Source organism: Lissotriton helveticus, chromosome 3_1, assembly GCF_964261635.1.
Source record: "Lissotriton helveticus chromosome 3_1, aLisHel1.1, whole genome shotgun sequence".
Taxonomy (NCBI): Eukaryota; Metazoa; Chordata; class Amphibia; order Caudata; family Salamandridae; genus Lissotriton; species Lissotriton helveticus.
Genome location: NC_136061.1, coordinates 2,067,922,632 through 2,067,941,720, shown reverse-complemented (window position 1 = coordinate 2,067,941,720; position 19,089 = coordinate 2,067,922,632). Strand labels below are relative to the sequence as shown.

At 45.1% G+C, this 19,089-nt stretch overlaps 1 protein-coding gene across 2 annotated transcripts in view; it reads left to right on the top strand.

Moving 5' to 3' along the window:
* MFGE8 (milk fat globule EGF and factor V/VIII domain containing) overlaps positions 1-19,089 on the top strand; it is a 208,016-nt gene that overhangs the window by 151,085 nt on the left and 37,842 nt on the right. For both annotated transcript variants that reach the window (XM_078683193.1, XM_078683194.1), the window contains exon 7: positions 8,198-8,342. In XM_078683193.1, coding sequence (XP_078539319.1) covers positions 8,198-8,342 — 145 coding nt within the window. The remainder of the gene's footprint in view (positions 1-8,197; positions 8,343-19,089) is intronic.

The following is a 19,089-nucleotide window of genomic DNA, read 5'->3' as shown; positions in this document are numbered from 1 at the left end:
TGCTTGCGACACGGCTCTAGCAGTGCGTGACTTTTGCGCCGAAAGATGCATCAACATTTCTGATGCATCTGTCTATTCTTGTGCCATGGTGCGCCAATACGGCACATCTATGGTGGCGCAAGGATTTTGCACGCAGTTGCAGGGAAACTGATGCATCTGTACAGATGCATCAGTTTCTTGTAAATAAGACCCAAAGTTTTAGATGAGGATGACTAGGTAGTCTCATTAACAACATTGTGTACTGTAGTTGAGTGATTGTGCACTACCATTACAAAACTGATTGAGTTATGTGGTTATGTGGTAGAGTAATAGTGCTCTCATTTTACAACATTATGTAGGTGCTGAGGCAGGGTGCTGCCAGGACCTGGCAGCATTGGCCCAGATGTCTTGTAATGATAAACCCATCACCTATGCGTATGAAGCAGCCATATTTCTAGTGGAGAAACACAACTGCCCAATTGGGAATGGATCATCAGACGGTTCTTAGACCATAAAAATAACTGACCTTAGCCACCAATTGAAATGAAATGTAAGATCAGAAGTTGGTAAATAAAGATTGGCGCGGCCTATTGGATGCTGTGTGCTCTAAATAACTGCCTGATGTATATCTAGGCAATGAAGTTGACCTGCATTAGCATTAGAAAGATTGGGGAAGAAAACATGAAATACAATTTCCTGAGAGCAACGAAAACTAGAATGGGGCTTGAGCACAACTAATGGACCTGTTGAAAAAGGAAAGGATCTGGAAAGACCTAGGCTTAAGGAGCCTGGTACACCAGATTAACCGGTTCATGTAATCTAATAGCAGAGGTAATGAACCATTGGAACAAAACCCTAAAGGAAAGCAACTAAAGAGAACAATATTCCAAAGGCTCACGGGAGGAGCCTGTAGAAAATGTTGGTCCAAATGGAGGTCGCACATGGGGTCAGGCAACTTGATAATATAGTCGGCCCTAGAAAAACCTTTCAAGAGACATGTCAATAAGGTCTTAAAACTGGGCATTGCTCCTCTGGAAGTTTCGAAGCAATTCTTTGGAGGCTCAGAGGCAGTCTAGGAGCTAATTGCAGCACCTGCTTGAATGGTTATGCATTGTGCTTCTAAGCAGACGACATATTTGCAATCAATAGAAAGGGACACCATCCATCTTCTAAAAATGCCTCTCATGAACGTTGCCCATCAAATGCATCCCGACTGGACATTCATACTTGAATGACATAATCAGTAGGTAATCAGGATAAAAAATCTATATCCTTGTCAAGGCCCATCGTGGTCTAGAGAGCAGAATGGAAAGAGGCGAGTCAGAGACATAGCTGTATGTGTGCGTCAAGCTATGCTTCTAGAAGCAGGGCTACATGACAAGATATAAAGAATTCTGAATGCGTGGTCAGTTACTACAACCTCACATAGAGTAATACTGGAAACCAGAAATAAAGAGGCAGCGATCTATTTTTATCTCTTACATGTTTTTTATGTTGAGTGGCATGAGACTGATCCTGGGTCGATCCTGGTACCTGTCTTGTGACCAAAGGCATACATAGCCTTAATGAATCTGAGCTTTTCTCCCTTTTGGGAGACTTAAAGCAAATTGGACCTTGAGCTTTTTAGATTTAGAGAAAACACTGGTGCAAGTGGTATCTTTGAGAACATGTGGATAAATGGAACTGACTTCCTGAGAAACTCTGTGAAGTAAGTAATCCAGAGCTTGACAAAAGACCCTGGGACCTTGAAAAGGACTGATAGCAGACTTTTGAACTTCACTGCCTTCCTGTCATAGGCTGATACCCAGCAAAGAGCCAGTATTCTGGCACCTGCAACCAGTGCTCTGGAATAAAGACCAGCAAAATCAATTCTGGTTACAAAAACAGAAGAGCTCAAATTTCCATCTTAGCTAGATGTTCTGAACATTCACTACCTTTTTGCTACAGAGATGAAAGCCCTTGATTAGTGATTGAGAAATATTTGCAGTGTTAGAGGTGGAGACCAGCGTAAGTATGGTTAAGTGCAGCATCCAGAAGCGAGTCTACTAATTTTCAGCCTGTTCAAGGGGAAAACGATATAACATAATTTTAGGAAAGGCCACTCTGTCCAAATCATGTCATTTATGAGGTTTGGCGTCTTTTTACAATTGAATGTATACAAACCAAATGTTGGTGAAATAAACCCCACTGGACTGGGCTGAGGGTCCGTGTCAGGAAGGCCAAGATTGTCTCAAAGGTAAGGCAATTGTCATGGAAGAGCTTCGTGCTTGACCTAATTCCCCTTGATCTTGATGACTGACTCCTTCTTTATCTCCGAGCCGTATTAAGGTGAGGACCAGGAGGAGGAGGAAGAAACAAGAAAAAAGAGTCCCTGAATTGCCAGGTGAATAAGGAGGAGGGCTGTACATGAGTCTCTTTGTTAGTGCTTTACACTCTGAAGCAGAAAGGGAGCTCTCTGTAGCAGAACTGGAGGTCCTTTCTATACACTTGTCAGATTTTTTCATAATAATACAAAGTATCACGAAAGGAAGAAAAAACAAGGCAGTGGTGCAAAAACAACAACTTGCCACCCATTGAAATAGAGGCAGTACAAACATGGAGTCCTGACTCATGTTGTCAGACTCCGTTGGGGAGGCCACAAGTCAGACGGGGCCTTGGGTCCCCGCCATGGTGGTTGAGGTAGTTGGCCACTGCTGTCCTTGGGTCTATTTAATTATGGCTCTGCAAACTTTTACAACCCTTACCTCACTGAACTCTGAGGGTAGTAAAAACAAGTAGTCACAGGCTTCTCTTGGAAGTAGTGTGAGGGGGACTTGAGCTCAGAACTGAACATGCCAACAACAGACCCAATGATATAAAATCCAGGCCAGTGGCTCTCTTTTAAGTCAAGAAAATTATTGTATTCTAATACTACTCAAATATATTCCACTAGTCAGGGTTGTGCTAATTATGAGGTATTACAGTCTCTCCCCTACCGGATAATCGGCATTCTTTGCTCTGAGGCTGTGGATACTGCTATTATCGCCTCTATACTAGGTTATAGGCAGGGGCTTGGCTCATGTTGCTCAGCCTGATCAGTTTTCAATAGGCAACTCAATTCAAAGTCTTAGGATGGCTTTTTGTACCAGCTTCAAGTGAGTGCAGTGGCTTTATTGATGTGTGTTTCAATCTTTCTCTTGTCCCCAGACTCATCAGTCTAAAAAATATAGGTTGCACAATGCAACTGGTAAATAGTACAAATGATCCAATGTCTTCAAAATATAAATCACAAAACATGGTTTGCTGCCTCCATCACTTCATGATGTATACCCTAAACAGGGACAGAAGTCCACTATTCACAATGAGGGCATTTTCTTGCACCGCTCCAGGTCACAGGACAGACCCTGGACTTTGCATTTCTGGGTCAGGCATCTGCACACATGCTAGATTAGGATGGTGCCAGGGCCAAAATAAAAGTCAGCATCCAGATTTACTTGCAGTCAGGCACTCGGGACAGGGTAACTTGCCTCTGTACCATGCAGGCAACAATCCCATCTAAGACATGTGAACACCATGTGTTATGTTAGAAGCTTGTAAATCACCTGGTTACTCCAATTCGAGGTGTCCCTGTGCTAGGCTTCTCCTTAAAGCATCAGCGAGCCAGCCAAAGCAGTTAACTTGCCATAGATTGCGTGAAAAACAGGTATTTTGCTTTTTGCAAAATAAGACTACAGAGGGTTGCATTCTAAGGTCCACAGGGCAGTGGCGTAACGATAATTGAGGGAGCCCCCCTGCCAGGTACGTGGAGGGGCCCCCTCCGGACTTTATTAGGAGCTCTCAGGGCAGAAGTGCAGTGCTGAGGGGGCCCTCTTGAGCTTGAGGGCCCCCCCGCACTGCGGGGGATGCGTGGGCCTGTGTTACGCCCCTGCCACAGGGATGAGGTTCTACTTCTTAGCGGCCAGGAAGCTAAAAGAGCCACCACCCAGATGAACTCTTTGAGTTTTGGGTATCTATAGCCTGGTCGTCCCAGAGAATCTGAGGCACGATTTGGCAGGTAAGGTTTAACCAAGGGAAAAAGATAACGGGGATCTTTTCGATTTAATATTCTGTGGCAGAACCATAGTGCTTTAAAAGCTACTCTTATGCGAATAGGAAGCCAGTGAAGTTTAGCAAGGGCAGAACCAATAGAGGAGCTTCTTGTGATATTCAGAGGCATAATTGCTGTCGCATTCTGAACCCTCTACAGCATTCTTGTCCTGCCCTTGGAGACACCAAGGTAGAATATATTTCAATTATTCAAGCATAATACTACAAGCGTCTGGATGACCATTTTCCTTGCTGAGTCCGGAAGAAGCTCTAAGATTTTGTGAAGTATCTTCAAGATATCAAGTACAGGTAAGAGTATAAATCTAATGATCAAGGGTCAGCTAGGAGTCAAACCAAATCCAGAGTTTTTTTAAATCTTGGATATGGAAACAGGCATCGGGCCTAATTCAGATGGCCACCATTTAGTGGTCCAAATAGATGGTTGCGTGCCTACAAGAAGGACTTCGTCTTATATGTGTTAAGTCTAGGGCAGCTGGATTCCATCCATTTTGCCAGGTCGAGCAGAGATGCTTTGAAGTTTGAAGCAGCTTCAACTTCATCCTCAGTCAAGGTAATAATCAGCAGTGTGTCATCAGCATATGACACTATCTTTAAACCGTGACACTCCACTACCTCCGTCGGGGAGCACATGCATACGTTAAACAAGGTCGGACTTCGAGCCAAACCCTGAGACACCTCTTGCTGCAGGGGGAAAATATCCGAGGTGTGTGACTGCTGGAAAGCATGGAAGGAGCGATACCGGAGGAAATCCACAATCCTGCTAAGTGCACAACCCCCACACCTAGCTTCCAGAGTCATTCAAGTAGTAGACCATGGGATACCTAACTCCATAATATTCAGTGCTGCTGTCTTGCCTTCATCTGTGGTAAGTCTAAGGGATTCGGAAGCCAGAAGTAGAGCAGATTCCGTACTGAACATAGACCTAAACCACGATTGGGTTTCATGGAGAATATTGTTTCTTTCGATAAACTGTGTCAGCTGTTGATTGAAATATTTTTCAGAAACCTTGGCAAAATGTGGGAGTAATGAGAAAGTCTCAGATTCTCAGTTAGAAAGGGGTCCAAGGAAGGCTTCTTTAGCTGAGGAACCACCATCGCATATTTCCAATCTTAAAAAAAGAAAAAGATAAGTTCAGTAGTTTTCAGAGTAGGGGGGCAGTTACTTCTTTATTATTTTGACATCTAACTTGTAGCTTCTCCACCACAGATGCTCTAGCCTTTTGCTCACCTTTTTCATACTAAGAAGTTCCTCCATAAATCAATTAGCTGTCACATTACTGTGGGTGCTATTAGAAGGTTTCAGAGGAGTTAGTGAGTCCAGTGCCCTAGTTATCCAGGCTGCAATTGTTGATTAGCGGTCTGCGGACCTTTATTAAGTACTGGGGTATTAACAATCAGCTCAGCCGTGAAAGCAGATGGTGTAATCAAAGAACATTTACGTGTTTATTTAGAAGCGCACAGAAGTCCTGGATTGGTCCCCCAGTCCAATATGGTGCTCTGTCGCATCAATAAGTCATAATGCACTGAGCCCTTTTTTATCATTACAAGTGCTGAAATCAATTAAAAGATACACATCACATGCTCCTCTCTCTCATCCAAAATGAGTAAAGAGTAGAGCGTCTCCACTAAGCTCCACTTCCATTGAAGCGCAATTTGAGTGGCAAGAAGCTGAGGGAAGAGATGAGAACCTTTTGAGTGGTAATCAGGAACTTACACCACACGCTGTTTAAGGAAGGAGAAGCAAACCTGATTTATCACATTCCTTCCTCTCTTCAAGACCCACAATACAGGCTTCTTAGACTGACTCCGCATCACAAACAAAAGGGCAAGCCTTACCTTAAAAGATGAGATTGCTAACGCGGGATTACTGGTTACTAATTATCTTACCAAATCCCAAACTATGTCGACTGAATCGTTGGTACCTGTCTTTGAGTAAAAGGTAATCTCGCAATAAGTCAATCAATTTAAGAACGTACACCACTCTAAATGACCACTGACCAAATTTAAGTTTTAAAGTTTTAATATAAAGTCAAAGATAACTGAAGATACAAACTTCTCAAAATGAGATTAAGAAGATAAATCGGTATCACTATGAACATGAACTTTTTGAATAGTCTGAGTCTGAAAAACAGAATAATAAGTACAAGCTCGAAAACCATCAGGGTTGCCAAAATGGATACAAGTTGCAACCTCAAAGTCATTACAGAAAAGAAAATTAAGGTTAGTCTGTCCCTACACTACACTAAGTGACATCCCTACTTAGCAAGATCTTTACCCCTCTAGGTGTCAGCCGTGGTGACTTCCTAAGAAGATCACGCACTTCTCTTTGTCTCTTCTCTGATAATGGGTCTCTCCTGATCAGCCTATCTGCCTACCCATCCGCTTCCTTAGGCTCCCAAAATCATCTGCTCTGCTCTCCTCCCGGGTCTCTTTCCCTAATACCAAATCACATTTCTGATAGGAACGCCCCTTGGGACGCCCCTCACGTGGTACATCTTTGCGCGGTAAACTCCATGATGGTACTCTTGAAGACCCTCGTTATAGTTGACCTTGGTTCCCAGGCTTCTTCTTCAGTGCGCTGATACCCCCTGAAATTCCTGGAAACTCCTACAGGCCTGCGCAAGGCGCCACTGAACAAAGTCCCTTTCATTCGAGCTGATTAGGACCCTCGCACCTGCATACAGCTCATCCTGCAGTGGGCCTCAAATTCCAGACTCTACCATATCTTTAGTCATAAAACACTCTCAAAGCTCGGTGCTGGACACCTCGCGACCTCTTCTCTAACGAGCACATGACGATTTACACGACATGACATTATCTCCTCTGGCCTACTTGATTTACATGCAGCAGGTCCCTGCACTCTTAAAACGTTAACTTGATTTAAACAGCAAACATTCTTAACTAGCATACGTTTCTAAAATAACACATCTATAAAGCATATACTTTTAACCCTAAGTTCAATAGTACATTTGGAAGAACCATGTCAACCTTATCTCACATTAATTTAGCAGCACGTTCAGGTTTGCTGTGAATTGCCCTAAGGCCTACACATAATACTGGATTTTCAAAGTTACATTTAATTCGGACATGATTCTTTTAACATGAGAACATGAGGTTTTCACATATATTCCAACATTTCTACATTAATCTCACACCGTTATAATTATAGTTACTCTACTTAACATTCTATACATTTCACTACTGAATATAAAACACTCGTGTGCAAAACATGTTTAAACTAACTACGTGCTTGTAAATATGGCGTACTTATACATTTTTCAAACTTGTGCTCTCTCAAGATGAACCAGGTTGGACCTATCGCCCCTGCAAGGTCTTACTGAACCTTCATTTCCAAGGACCTCTGGACCGTTGCCAAGCACCAGGTCCAAATAAAAAGTAAAATAATAACAGAAGACCCCCCACCCTTATGGAGCAATGACAGGGAGTCTGTCTAGAGACAGACAAAAAACATAAGTTGCTGTTGGTGGCATCTGGCTATTTACCTGAAGGAGGATGGTTGTCGAGCCTCTTCTAGTGGGGACCCAAGCAGTTTTTTTGTTTTTATTTTAGGTAGGCAGCATGTGCCTGTCTGCTAGTTGCACACAGCTCGCTTTGTAAGGGCTGGGAAGAGGAAGTGGATGAGGAGGTAATGGTGGCACTTTTACTTTACAAAGTGAAATGGGTGTTGAGGTGTAATTAAGACACACTTGCATTACAACTATGAGTATTGGGGTGCAGTGGTGGTGCACTCACATTAAGACACTACCTAAAGTTCTGGTAGGCGAGTGGTGGTGCTCTCTCCTCAAGACGGTAACACAAGAGCTGGGGGAGCTCCAACATTAAGACAGTGAGTCTGGTACTGGTGGTGAAATGGTGGGAAACTCACAATACTCCAGCATTGAACTTGTTGCTGTGCAGAACTGAATGCAGCAGTAAAGCCGTAGGCTTTGAACTGGAACCAGTAGTTTAGAGAAAAGCTCTTACAGACTTGGTGGGCACTCGTTGGATCACAGACTCTATGACCATAGCACCAACATAGCAAATGGGGCCCAGCGTCTTGTGAATTAGATAAATACAACTTTATGTGCTAACTTAACCATAACTTGCAATGCATGTCCTTGTTCCCTCTGCAGGTCTTCACCGGAAACATGGACAACAACAGCATGAAGGCCAACATGTTTGACCCTCCGTTGATCGTGCAGTTCATACGCATCTACCCTGTGGTGTGCCGCCATGCCTGCACTCTGCGCTTCGAGCTCGTGGGCTGTGAAATGAATGGTAAATTGCCACATGCCGATCGAATTTGTCACTGTTGCAGTTTTTATTTTCCTCCTGAATTGCCTGTTGCATGCGCATGAGCACCTTTCCTTGCACCCTGTCGGGCGTCTTCCTTTGAAGGGTTTCACAGGACAGGCGACAAGGCCTTCAGACAACCCAGCTCTCACTTGAGTCAAAGTCTGCAACTTCAGAAAGATCTTTCCTCTGATTGGAGAGAATAGGGTCGGACTGGGACAAAAAATATCCCCGAGCAACAAAATAAATGAGGCCCCCGTTAGCAAATCAGATAGCTAAAAAAAAGTGGCCCACATTGGCAAATTGGGGCCGTTTGGAAGTTGTAAAAATACGCTATAGATGTCGTTTGTAAGGAATGTGGGAACAAATGTATTTGTGCTTGTTTCAGGCAATGTTTGTAGCAATACCAGGCACCTCAACAGTAAATGCAGGCCCACAAGAGCATATAATATAACAATATTCGTGAAGCAGTCGGACATGTCCACTAGGTGATCAGAAATACTGGAAATGACTGTGTGCTAAATAGCAAATACAATATAAACGCAGGTCAGGTGTTTGGAATGCGGGTTCCAAGTAATAATAGTCGTTTTAGATTCTGGTTTGCTTCGATATTGGCCTAGCATCACAAAGATTATTTATTTGCTACAGAGAACTGTAACGCTTCTTTTATTGGTCTACACACTTCCCTCTTCCCAAAATAAAGTACAATTGTTTTGCTTATGTCACAGTGCTCCACAACGTGAATCATAGATGTGATTTGTATTAAGAATTTAACACCCAGTTAGAGTAGGCCCACGTTCTGTTTATTTTCGATTGCATGAAAGGCTGAGCCGTGGCTGCCAGGGGACCGTATTTGGGTGACGTCCAGCCTCTCCTTTCGCCTGCTGAGCTGTCGTGTGTATTGTGGAATTAGGAGAAGAGAAACGTCAAGGCCCACATGGGTCCAAACGTGATTCCAAACAATGGGGGCCAAAATCAGGAAGAAATGTCATTTTTACCAGGGTAGGATAATGAGGTACAAAAACCTGTGAAAGTCAGTGTTTTATTGCCAGCAGAAAGAGAAAGCCTCCTTACAGGGTGCTTTATCTTCGGAGTAAAAACGTAAGTCCCGGCATCCTCTGCAGCTTGCCCTGATGCCGTTTTCTACTTTCAAGAACGCCTGTAGTATGTCACCGTCTCTAGGCCAGTTGCGCAGCTCCAGGAGCAGAGCCACATATATGGTTTAAGAAGAGACTCCCTAACTGAGGTGGGGACTGTGATTTGAAGTGCCCACCTCCGCCAGCCTTCAAATTCCAGGGCTAATTTGTTATCACGTGGAGTAAGGAACAGGTCCCAAGCAGTAACCTCTAAACAGCATTTTAATAGACTTTAGGCCGTCACAGTTCAAAGGGCGCTGACCAGTATGGAACGCCCACGCGCCAGGAGTGTCATTTACCTCTAATTACAATGACGGGATTTCCCATCCTTGGTGCAACGCGTGGGTGACGCAGACATTTGAGAGACATAAGCCTGCATTGGGGCGCCCCAAGCACCTGTGCTGCGCCACATGAAGGGGCGAGAAAAAAGGGTCTTAAATCCCCTCGGCAGCCAGGTGTGCACCTGCTTTCTAAGCACCAGGTGATGAGAGATTTATCTGAAGCCCTCAGGGGAAGAAAAGCCTTCCTCTATTATTGTCCAAACACAGCCCCTACACATCCTTTAAATATATGCTATAAAGTGGCCCTGTGTGCAATAGGTACATGTTTTTAAAGATGGTTAAGGTAAAGTATTGTCCCCAAGAACAAGACTCCTCTGGCCAGCGTTGCATTTCACACACAATTTGGTGGGAAAACGATCCCTCTTTTCATAATTTCAGTAGAGAGATAGACTCAGGAATTCCTGCCTGGAATCGACTCCTCATTTAAGGATTCATATTTAGAATCGTATCGCTGGCCCACTAGGCAGTGACATGGCACTGGGCGCTGTTTGACGGCCTCTTTTCCATGAGACTGGACAGGGGTGGTTTGCAAGAGGGCACCTGGGTGCTGGGGCCGCATCTGCACTCAGAAATGCCCATCGACTCTAAAAACCACAACTCGCCTCGTGGCGTGAACGTCCAATCAAATGTTGACAAGATTGATCTTCAGTTTTGTCGCGTTAGTTTTTTCACGGGTCCCGTGCGGATGCACTGTGAGAAAAAAACAGCGTCCTTTTCGTATTTACCTTTTTAAAAAAAAACAAAAAAAAAAACAGAAATGGTAATAATGTTGTTTTACCAAGTGAGGTTGTTATAACATACCTTTAAGGTAGGATCTATTAGGTTGAAATCTCGTTTGTATTATTCATGATGTGTTGTCATCATAGAAGAGTGGTATGTGGCGGGGATTCATTACGTACAAACTGTATTAATCACAATGAGACAATTAACATTGGGAACCTGTTTTAATCAAGCATACTATCATGCCAACCAATAATGACATCTAGTGTAACCTGCAGTCCCTAAATACACGTAAATGTACAATTTTACATAAATTAATAAACACAAAATACAACACAGTCAAATATATATATTATATATATATATATATATATATATATATATATATAAGCCTTACACAACAATAAAAATTGCTCTCTTGTCTCTCTCAAACAGTTGACACGAAGCGTGCCTCAATAGTAAGTTTATTTCAAAGGCCACCAAAGAGGTAGTCAATCTGAAGAGAATATAGGAGAAACTACCTTGATGTCTTTCTTCCTCATTGTTCCAATACATTGGCACATCTTAATTCATTTTTTGAAGTCTCCTTCACAGAGACAGTCAACAGTGACAATTTATAGCCACCTGGATTCTGTTCTGGATTAATCGCAGCTTGGTTTACTTGAGCGGGATATCTGTTTCAAGATCCTGCATTGCATTGTATGTACAGCATGGGTTGAAATAAGAAATAGCGATAGTTCACTACTTGACGGTTTCACGAGTGCCGGCGTGACACAGCACATGTGTTTTTGGCTTTCACTTTTGTCCTGAGGAGGCCATAAATTGTCACGGCTGAAACGCCTCGACTTTTTCTGTGGCGAGTCTTCCAAAAAACTAATTAAGGTATGCCAATGTATTGAGATGAGGAGGAGGAAAGAAATCAAGGGAGTTTCTCCTATATTCTTCTGGTCAGATTGACTACCTCTTAGGTGGACTTTGAAAAGGTCTTACTATTGAGGCACGTTTAGGGTCAATTGTTTGAGAGAGACGAGAACAATTTTTTATGGTGTGTAAGGCTTCCATAATGGGAAACAGCCGTTACAACGCATGTGTTACAACGCATGTTTTTACCCCGCATGCCGTTACAACTCAAATGGCTTGTTGCAGGGGGTATAAGGTGTTGGATTTAACTTCAACACCTTCCCTACTCTTGCGCACACTGGAGTTGGAATAGTAAATCCTACTATTCCAACATCCAGCACACCCCCGACAGCAAGTCAGGGTAAAAATATGTGTTGTAACGGCATGCGTGGTAAACACATGCATTATAACGTCATACAACCTTCTATAATACATGGGATTCTGTAATCCCTGTAAAAACGTCAGTTTCTAATTTCTTTATAACTGGCTTCTTGTGAGGTACTCAGACTTCTATTATAAATGTTAGAACTCGACTATTATAAGTTTTACAGTCCAGTTCTGACTCGCAATGCCTGCTGCCAGCAGCCGAGGTGAAAGGCAGGTGAAGTCACTGAGTATAACTGAAGCAGCTATTAAAAACAACGAAAAGGAACATTGCTTTCTGTCTTCTGCTCTATTTTTTAGCTTACAGTGACAAACTGAGAGAACATTTTATTTTTATGCACTCATTAGATAGTTGGAGAAAAGCTAGAATCGGTCTGCATGTTTCTACATATTCCGAGCTAGTGCACCTTTTTTTTTTTTTTTTTTTTTTTTTTTTACTGACTTGTATTGAACTGCTGCTAATAACTGTTTGCAGCAAATAACTAACAGTTTTTTTGATGTGTTTAATTATTCACCAGCAGTATTATTTGTATTCTTCATGTTTGCAAACCTGTTCTTTCATATGAAAGAGCTACACACCAAGGTTTAAGTGGTTTGCGGCAAAGGTGTGACCATAAATTATATGGCATTAAGTACCCCCTGGCACACATAATAAGGATATTGCAAGTCACATCTGAGTTCCATAACCTTTTAAAGGAACTCAGCCAGCCTTCGGCCTCGTTCCTTCATATGGCTAAAGAAATTCTTGGTGACTTGCAATATTCTTATAATGTATGCAGGGAGTACTTTATCCCTTATTTATATTACTACTTGTATTCTGTGTTAATTCATTTATTCAAAATAGTACATAGATGTGTATTTAGGGTACTGTAGATGTAATTATTGCTTAGCATGATTGCTGTTTTTCATTTATTGGAATATTATGCTTGACTCCCAATGATAATTGTCTCTGTGATGAATACATTGTATATGTAATTAATCCCCGACATATCCCGCTCTTTTATTTTCACATGTTGACACTGATTATGTGGTATTATGCGGCCACACTCTTCCTTTTCTCGTCTTGTATTGCCATCATATGGTCACTGCATAGTAATAAGAAAATATAACAGGAGCAGCTCACACAGAAAGTAGTAAATCTGGGCATGCAACTCTTACGAATAGTTGCAGGGTTACTACATTTTGTATTTCACTAGCATTCCCAATAGCACGCATGAAATCTTCGCCAGACAGAGGACAAGATCTCCATATACAAAGGCACGGTTTTTATTCTTTTTTTCTCCACAGAGAAAATATTTTTCTCTGTGGAAAAACTATATCCTCTACATCTCCTCCAAGTTTGGGGGTCCTCATATCTCTGTAATTCCCCTTCCAATCCTTTTATGGAGTAAATCTCCGGTCATTTCCAGGTTTGGAAAGGTTCAGAAATGAGTTTATGAATGCCACCTAATCATTATTTTACAAATTAAGCACTAAATGTCAGGGCCCTGACCCGGAGGCCACTGCAGCTTCCACCACCCATTACTCCGTCATCGCGGTCAATGACGGTTTCAAAACAACTACTAATCATCTCTCTCTTTCAAGTGGGACAGTTCAGATTATTCTAGATCCCCAACGCTAAAGAAATGGCTGGGAAAGCGGATATTAGTATTTTTTTATGTATTTGTATTTATAAACAACCGTTGTTCTGCTCATCTCTTAATTAGATGAACAGCGTCACCATGTGGCAGAGTGTCATAAGTGTGGTGATGACAATTAAGTGCCTGTGCCGAGCACCAGAAACTGAAGAAGGTCAGCAAAAATGGTCAGGCGATTTAGTCGATGTTTCTTAAGTAATTTTGCCCGGCGTTAAACGCCTCTAATACCTTATGAAGATTATCAAATAAAGAGGCAGGCGCTGGAGACAGGAAGACAGGAAACACGTTTTATTCCGACGGAGCAGAACACATCAGATCGGACAACAAGGTATCGTCTCGAGGTGCTCTCTGACAGCCTCTCTGAGACCTGGCCTTTTATACACTGGTTTACGACATGTGACCATTCTTTATTACAATAAAGACATTGTGAAGTAGCGAAAGATGACATCCTCGGTACCCCCCCCCCCAGTTCCGGCTTATTCCAACAAGTGGCTACAGTAGAGGTCCTCACTCCCCATACAACAGGAGGGGGCTATCACGCAGCGGAGTGTTTCGCCGATTCCTTTGGAATGTGTGCGCCTGATCGAATCTCAAGGGGTGAGGAGGTCATGATCAATAGTAGCTCCTTTGAAAAGGGTCGAGTGCATACAGTAGTGGGCAATAAACTGTATCCTCAGGCCAAGGGATGACCAGCGGTTCGTACAGACAATCGAGCTCAGAGGAAGGGGTCATCAAAAGAGGGGTATTCATGGAAGCAAAGGAGGTGTTGGTCAGGCGCAGGGTGTGATTTCCAGAGACAGTCATGTGGAAGGGGAGGTCCTGACTTGTGCATGTGAGAGCGGGGGCAGCCAGGGTGCATGGGGGAGGCTTGCAGGGTCAGGGAAGTGTGCTGATGTTCGATCGTGAGCAGGGAGACCATGGTACCTAAAATGGCTGTCGTGTATGTTCATACGTGAGTCTGAGGAATGGGCAAGATGGCGCAGATGATGTTCAGTTCATAAACTAAAATTCCACAGTCCTCCCTTTTAACATGTCTCGCCAGCTTGTCAATTCGGATCTATCCCCATAAGACCACGTATTTCTATCTCATAGAGGGGACTCATGTGTTCAGTTCTAAAGTCCAAAGTCTTAGGGCACATACAGTTAGAAATGAGTGAACACAAAGGTGGCAGACATTGAATACCTAAGCAGCACCCACACAGTACCACAACTGGTATCAGTATAAATGTAAACAATATCCATCCCCAGTCCTTCAAAGTGTCCCAAAACCAGCTTCCAAGCGACCATCCTTCTTGCTCTTGGTGAACCTCTGAGGATAGTCTGTGGAGGTGTTCAATTGCTTTGTAGTCTGAAGGCGAGTTATCTGGCACGTAGGTGCAACAGTTGGAGCCGATGATGCGGCATGCTCCTCCACGGTCGGCCAGAATCACATCTAGAACAAGGCGGTTTTGGAGAGCCACCAGGCGGACTGCCTGAAGCTCAGCCGTGTTGTTAGCGAGGATGCCAGCCGTGATGTTAATGGTTGTTTCTACTGCCTGAGTCAGGTGTCGGATAGCGCGGCTGTTTGCCATTGGTCCCCACAGAGGAACAAGTCCCTTCGCTGCATCCAGGAACTGTGCTCCAGTGGAGTCGGCTTGTCCAACGTCTCCGGCGCGCTTTTGCTGGTGATGGTAGGCTGAGGCCACATATGTGGGAGGAAGAATGAAGGCGATGTAGCACGTACCCCTCCAACCTTTCGGGAGCCAGGTGTAAGCTTTGGTGCCACAAACAAAGTACATATTCGGAGAAGCAACAAAGGAAGGGGGATCAACTGAGACCAATGTTCTGGTGATGCGGCAGGAACTGTGACCCACCAGCTGCGTTCCCTGGCCTTCGAGACACACGAGTCCTGTGACATTGATGACAGACAGGGCCACGGTCAGGGTGGCAGCCGTTTGCTTCCGCAGGTGGGAGAAGGTGGGTCTGGCTGGATTATGGAGCACTTGCATTTCGACTCTTTCTTTGGCAGGGATGTTCATAAGGAAGGCGGAACCTGAGGCCATAGGACAAACGGGGGCAGACGTTCCTCCTGTTTTGTTCAGCCAGAACCCATAGTAGAAGTGTGATACTGTCTGACCAGAAGCGGCGTTGTCCTTGTGGCTCTCCTGCAAGAGGATCAACCAGGCGAGGCAGGAGCCGTGAACTGAGAAAGGAGAAGGGATGAAAGGTATGGAGTATTCAGTGGCATGCGGGAGCAACCCGCAGATCCAGCAGTTCGTGGCATTTGTAGCAAGGTTGTGCTGGTGCAACAGTTGCACGAAGGAATTGTTCCAGAACTCCTTACGCCTTTCTCGGAGCTGAGGCGAAAGGGAGATCAGGTGATGTTCTTTCATGGTGGTTGGCTGTGCAGTGGTCAGCAATATCTGGTGAGCGGGTGTGCTGTCCTCCAAGATCCAGAAGGAAGTCATGAGGAGGAGGCAAAAGAGGAAGAGGATGAAGAAGGCGATTGTCTTTGATTTGTGCAAATTGTCAGTCTTTGGGTTCCTGTAGTGGGTATTTCCGGTTGTGTCCATCATCTTCTTATCTGGCGCTTCCATCATCTTCTTGTCTGGCGCTTCCATCATCTTCAAGGTGCTCGGTAGTGGGCAGAACCACAGACTTTGTTTAGCTTCTCTCTGGGTGACCCTTGGTTGTTTTAGGCCACCGTTCTGAGATTTTAACTTAGTCCGTGGTCTACTTAGCCGAAGCTCCCCCCTTTCGACGCAGGAAATACCCTTCCCGGGATGGCACAGTGGGATCAGAGAATTTAGCAAGTTCAAGTGCCTCGGTATCAGGATAGCAGTTCAGTGATGGCCGGTCTTTGTTCAGGAGCTCTTCTTGGGTGTCGACGTTTTCTGTCGTGGCCAGGGTCGAGGAGACTTTCTTGCAATGATGGGCGTGCAGCCAGTGCCTTTTTCCCACCACTCGAAGAGCCGTCCTAGTGGTGATCAGTACTTGCCAGGGGCCCGTCCACCGGGGTTCCAGACTCTTCGCCCGTTGAAAGTTCCGGACTAGAACATAATCTCCCGGTTGGATATCGTGACCGGGGCCCCTGGAAGCATCGGGGATGGCCTGCTGCACCTGTTGATGAATGACAGACAACGTTTTAGTTAATTTGCACAAATAATCTGACAGCAGGACGTCGGGGACGTCGTGAATGGAGGTTGGTTTGGGGGCAGTCCAGAGGTTCATTGGTCGCCCAAACACCACCTCGTAGGGGGTCAAGTGGTGCTTAGTGGGAGTGGAGCGCATCGATAGCAATGCCAGTGGGAGGGCATCTGGCCACTTGAGTCCTGTGGTGGCCACTTTCTTTGACAGTTTCAGTGTAGCATTGTGTCGCTCAACTAGGCCAGCGGATTGGGGATGGAAGACCGCATGGAACCTTTGCTTTACCCCCAGCCCTTTCAAGATTAGTTGGATAACTTCAGCTATGAAGTGGGGGCCATTGTCGCTCCATAAAATTCGACAAAGGCCGTAACGAGGGAAAAACTCTTTCAGTAGTACTTTGGCAGTAGTCATGGCTGTGTTATCACAGGTTGGATAGGCTTCCACCCATTTGCTCAAGGCGCATACAATGACTAGTACATACTTCAAGCCTTGGCATCTCTCCAGCTGGATGTAATCCATCTGAAGGACTTCAAATGGGTGGTTGGGGGTCCCAAACCCTCCCCGGGGTACCACAGTTCCTTTCCCGGGGTTGTGTTGTAGGCAGATAAGGCACTGCTGGACCAGGCGTTTGGCTGAGTCGGGGATTTTGTTGTTGTGCCAGACTTTGGAAATGAGTTCAATCATGGGGGCAGAACCTATGTGTGCAGGGGAGTGTGCCATAGTCAGTATGGGGATCAAGTATGAGTCAGGCAGCAACCACTTGTTTGTGTCTTTTGTCCACCAGCAGCCTTCGTCGTCCTTTAAACCCACCCGTGCCCACTCAGTCTGTTCGTGAGGTGTGCTGGCCGACTGGATGTCCCTAATCGTTTCCCTAGCGTCAGTCCATTTTTCTGCTTGTGACCTGGTCACATACATGCGTGTCGTCGTCCTATTCTCAGCTGTGGTTCGGGCAGTGATGTCGGCCAGTGCGTTTCCCTGTCCAACTAAGTCCGTCACCTTCTTGTGTGCCTGACATTTGATCACTGCTAATCGTTTGGGGAGGAGAACTGCTTCAATCAGGGCGGAGACTAGATCTCCGTGAAGGATGGGCGTGCCGTGAGACGTCAGGAATCCCCTTTCCCTCCACAAGAGCCCAAAATGATGAACCACCCCGAAGGCATACTGGCTGTCCGTGTAAATGTTCACCGTGGTTCCTGCTGCTATGATACATGCTCGTGTGAGGGCAATTAGCTCTGCCGCCTGTGCGGATCGTTGTGTGATGCGGGCGGTTTCAACTACTGTTCGGGCTGTCGTCACCACATAGGCAGCTGAGGTGGTGCCGTCTGGGAGTTTGATACAAGAACCGTCTACCCATAGTTCTCCATCAGGGTCTGTCAAAGCAGTGTCTCTAAGGTCAATTCTACTTCTGGTCTGTTCGTCCGTGAGGGTCACACAGTCGTGTATAGGGGGCACATCGGGGTCATTTTCAGGCAAGGGCAGCAGTGTAGCAGGATTCAAAGTCGTGCATCTCTTAAGAGTGATATGGGGTGCAAGTAGAGTCAATTCGTATCCCGTCAGTCGTGCACTAGTCAGGTGTTGAGTCTTGGTCTGGTTCAAAAGGGTGTCAACTGCGTGGGGTACTAACACCGTGAGAGAGTTTGAAAGTACAATTCCCTCACTCTGACGGATAGAGACAGCAGCGGTGGCTACTGCTCGAAGACAGGCAGGTAAAGCTCTGGCGACTGGGTCAAGAGTGGCAGAGAAATAGGCACAAGGGCGTTGTTTGGAGCCGATGGGCTGAGTTAGAACAGACAATGCACATCCCTCCCTTTCGTGAGTGAAGAGAGAGAAGGGCTTGGAGTAATCTGGTGTTCCTAGGACGGGTGCCGAGCAAAGGGCATCCCGCAACTCCATAAAGGACGCTTGGCATTCGGGGGTCCAAGGGAGTGGGAAGGGAACATCTTTGGCCAACAGGGAAAGTAGGGGTTTTATGATGAGACTGAAATTTGGTAACCATTGTCGGCAAAAGGAGGTAAGGCCCACCAATGAACGGACTTGCTTCTGTGTTTTTGGGATGGGGGTGTCTAGGATGGTTTGGATTCTGTCGGGTGTAAGTTTCCTCCCCTCTTTGGACAGGAGATGGCCTAGGTATGTCACTTGAGGTTGGCAGAACTGCAGTTTCTTTTTGGAGACTTTGTGGCCATTCTCCGCAAGAAAGTGCAAGAGTTGGATAGTGGCTGTGATTGCAAGAGGAGTGGTGTCGGCCGCCAAAAGGATATCATCGACATATTGGAATAACACCACTCCATCTGGTAGCTGGACGGCGTCCAGCTGTCTTTTGAGGGCCTGGCTGTAGATGCTGGGACTTTCAGTGTAGCCCTGGTGAACTCTACAAAATCGATACGAACGGTTTTGTAAGGTGAAGCCGAAGAGATAACGGCTGTCTGGATGGATGGGGATAGAGAAAAATGCATTCTTGAGATCAATAATGGTGAAGGTGGTGGCAGTG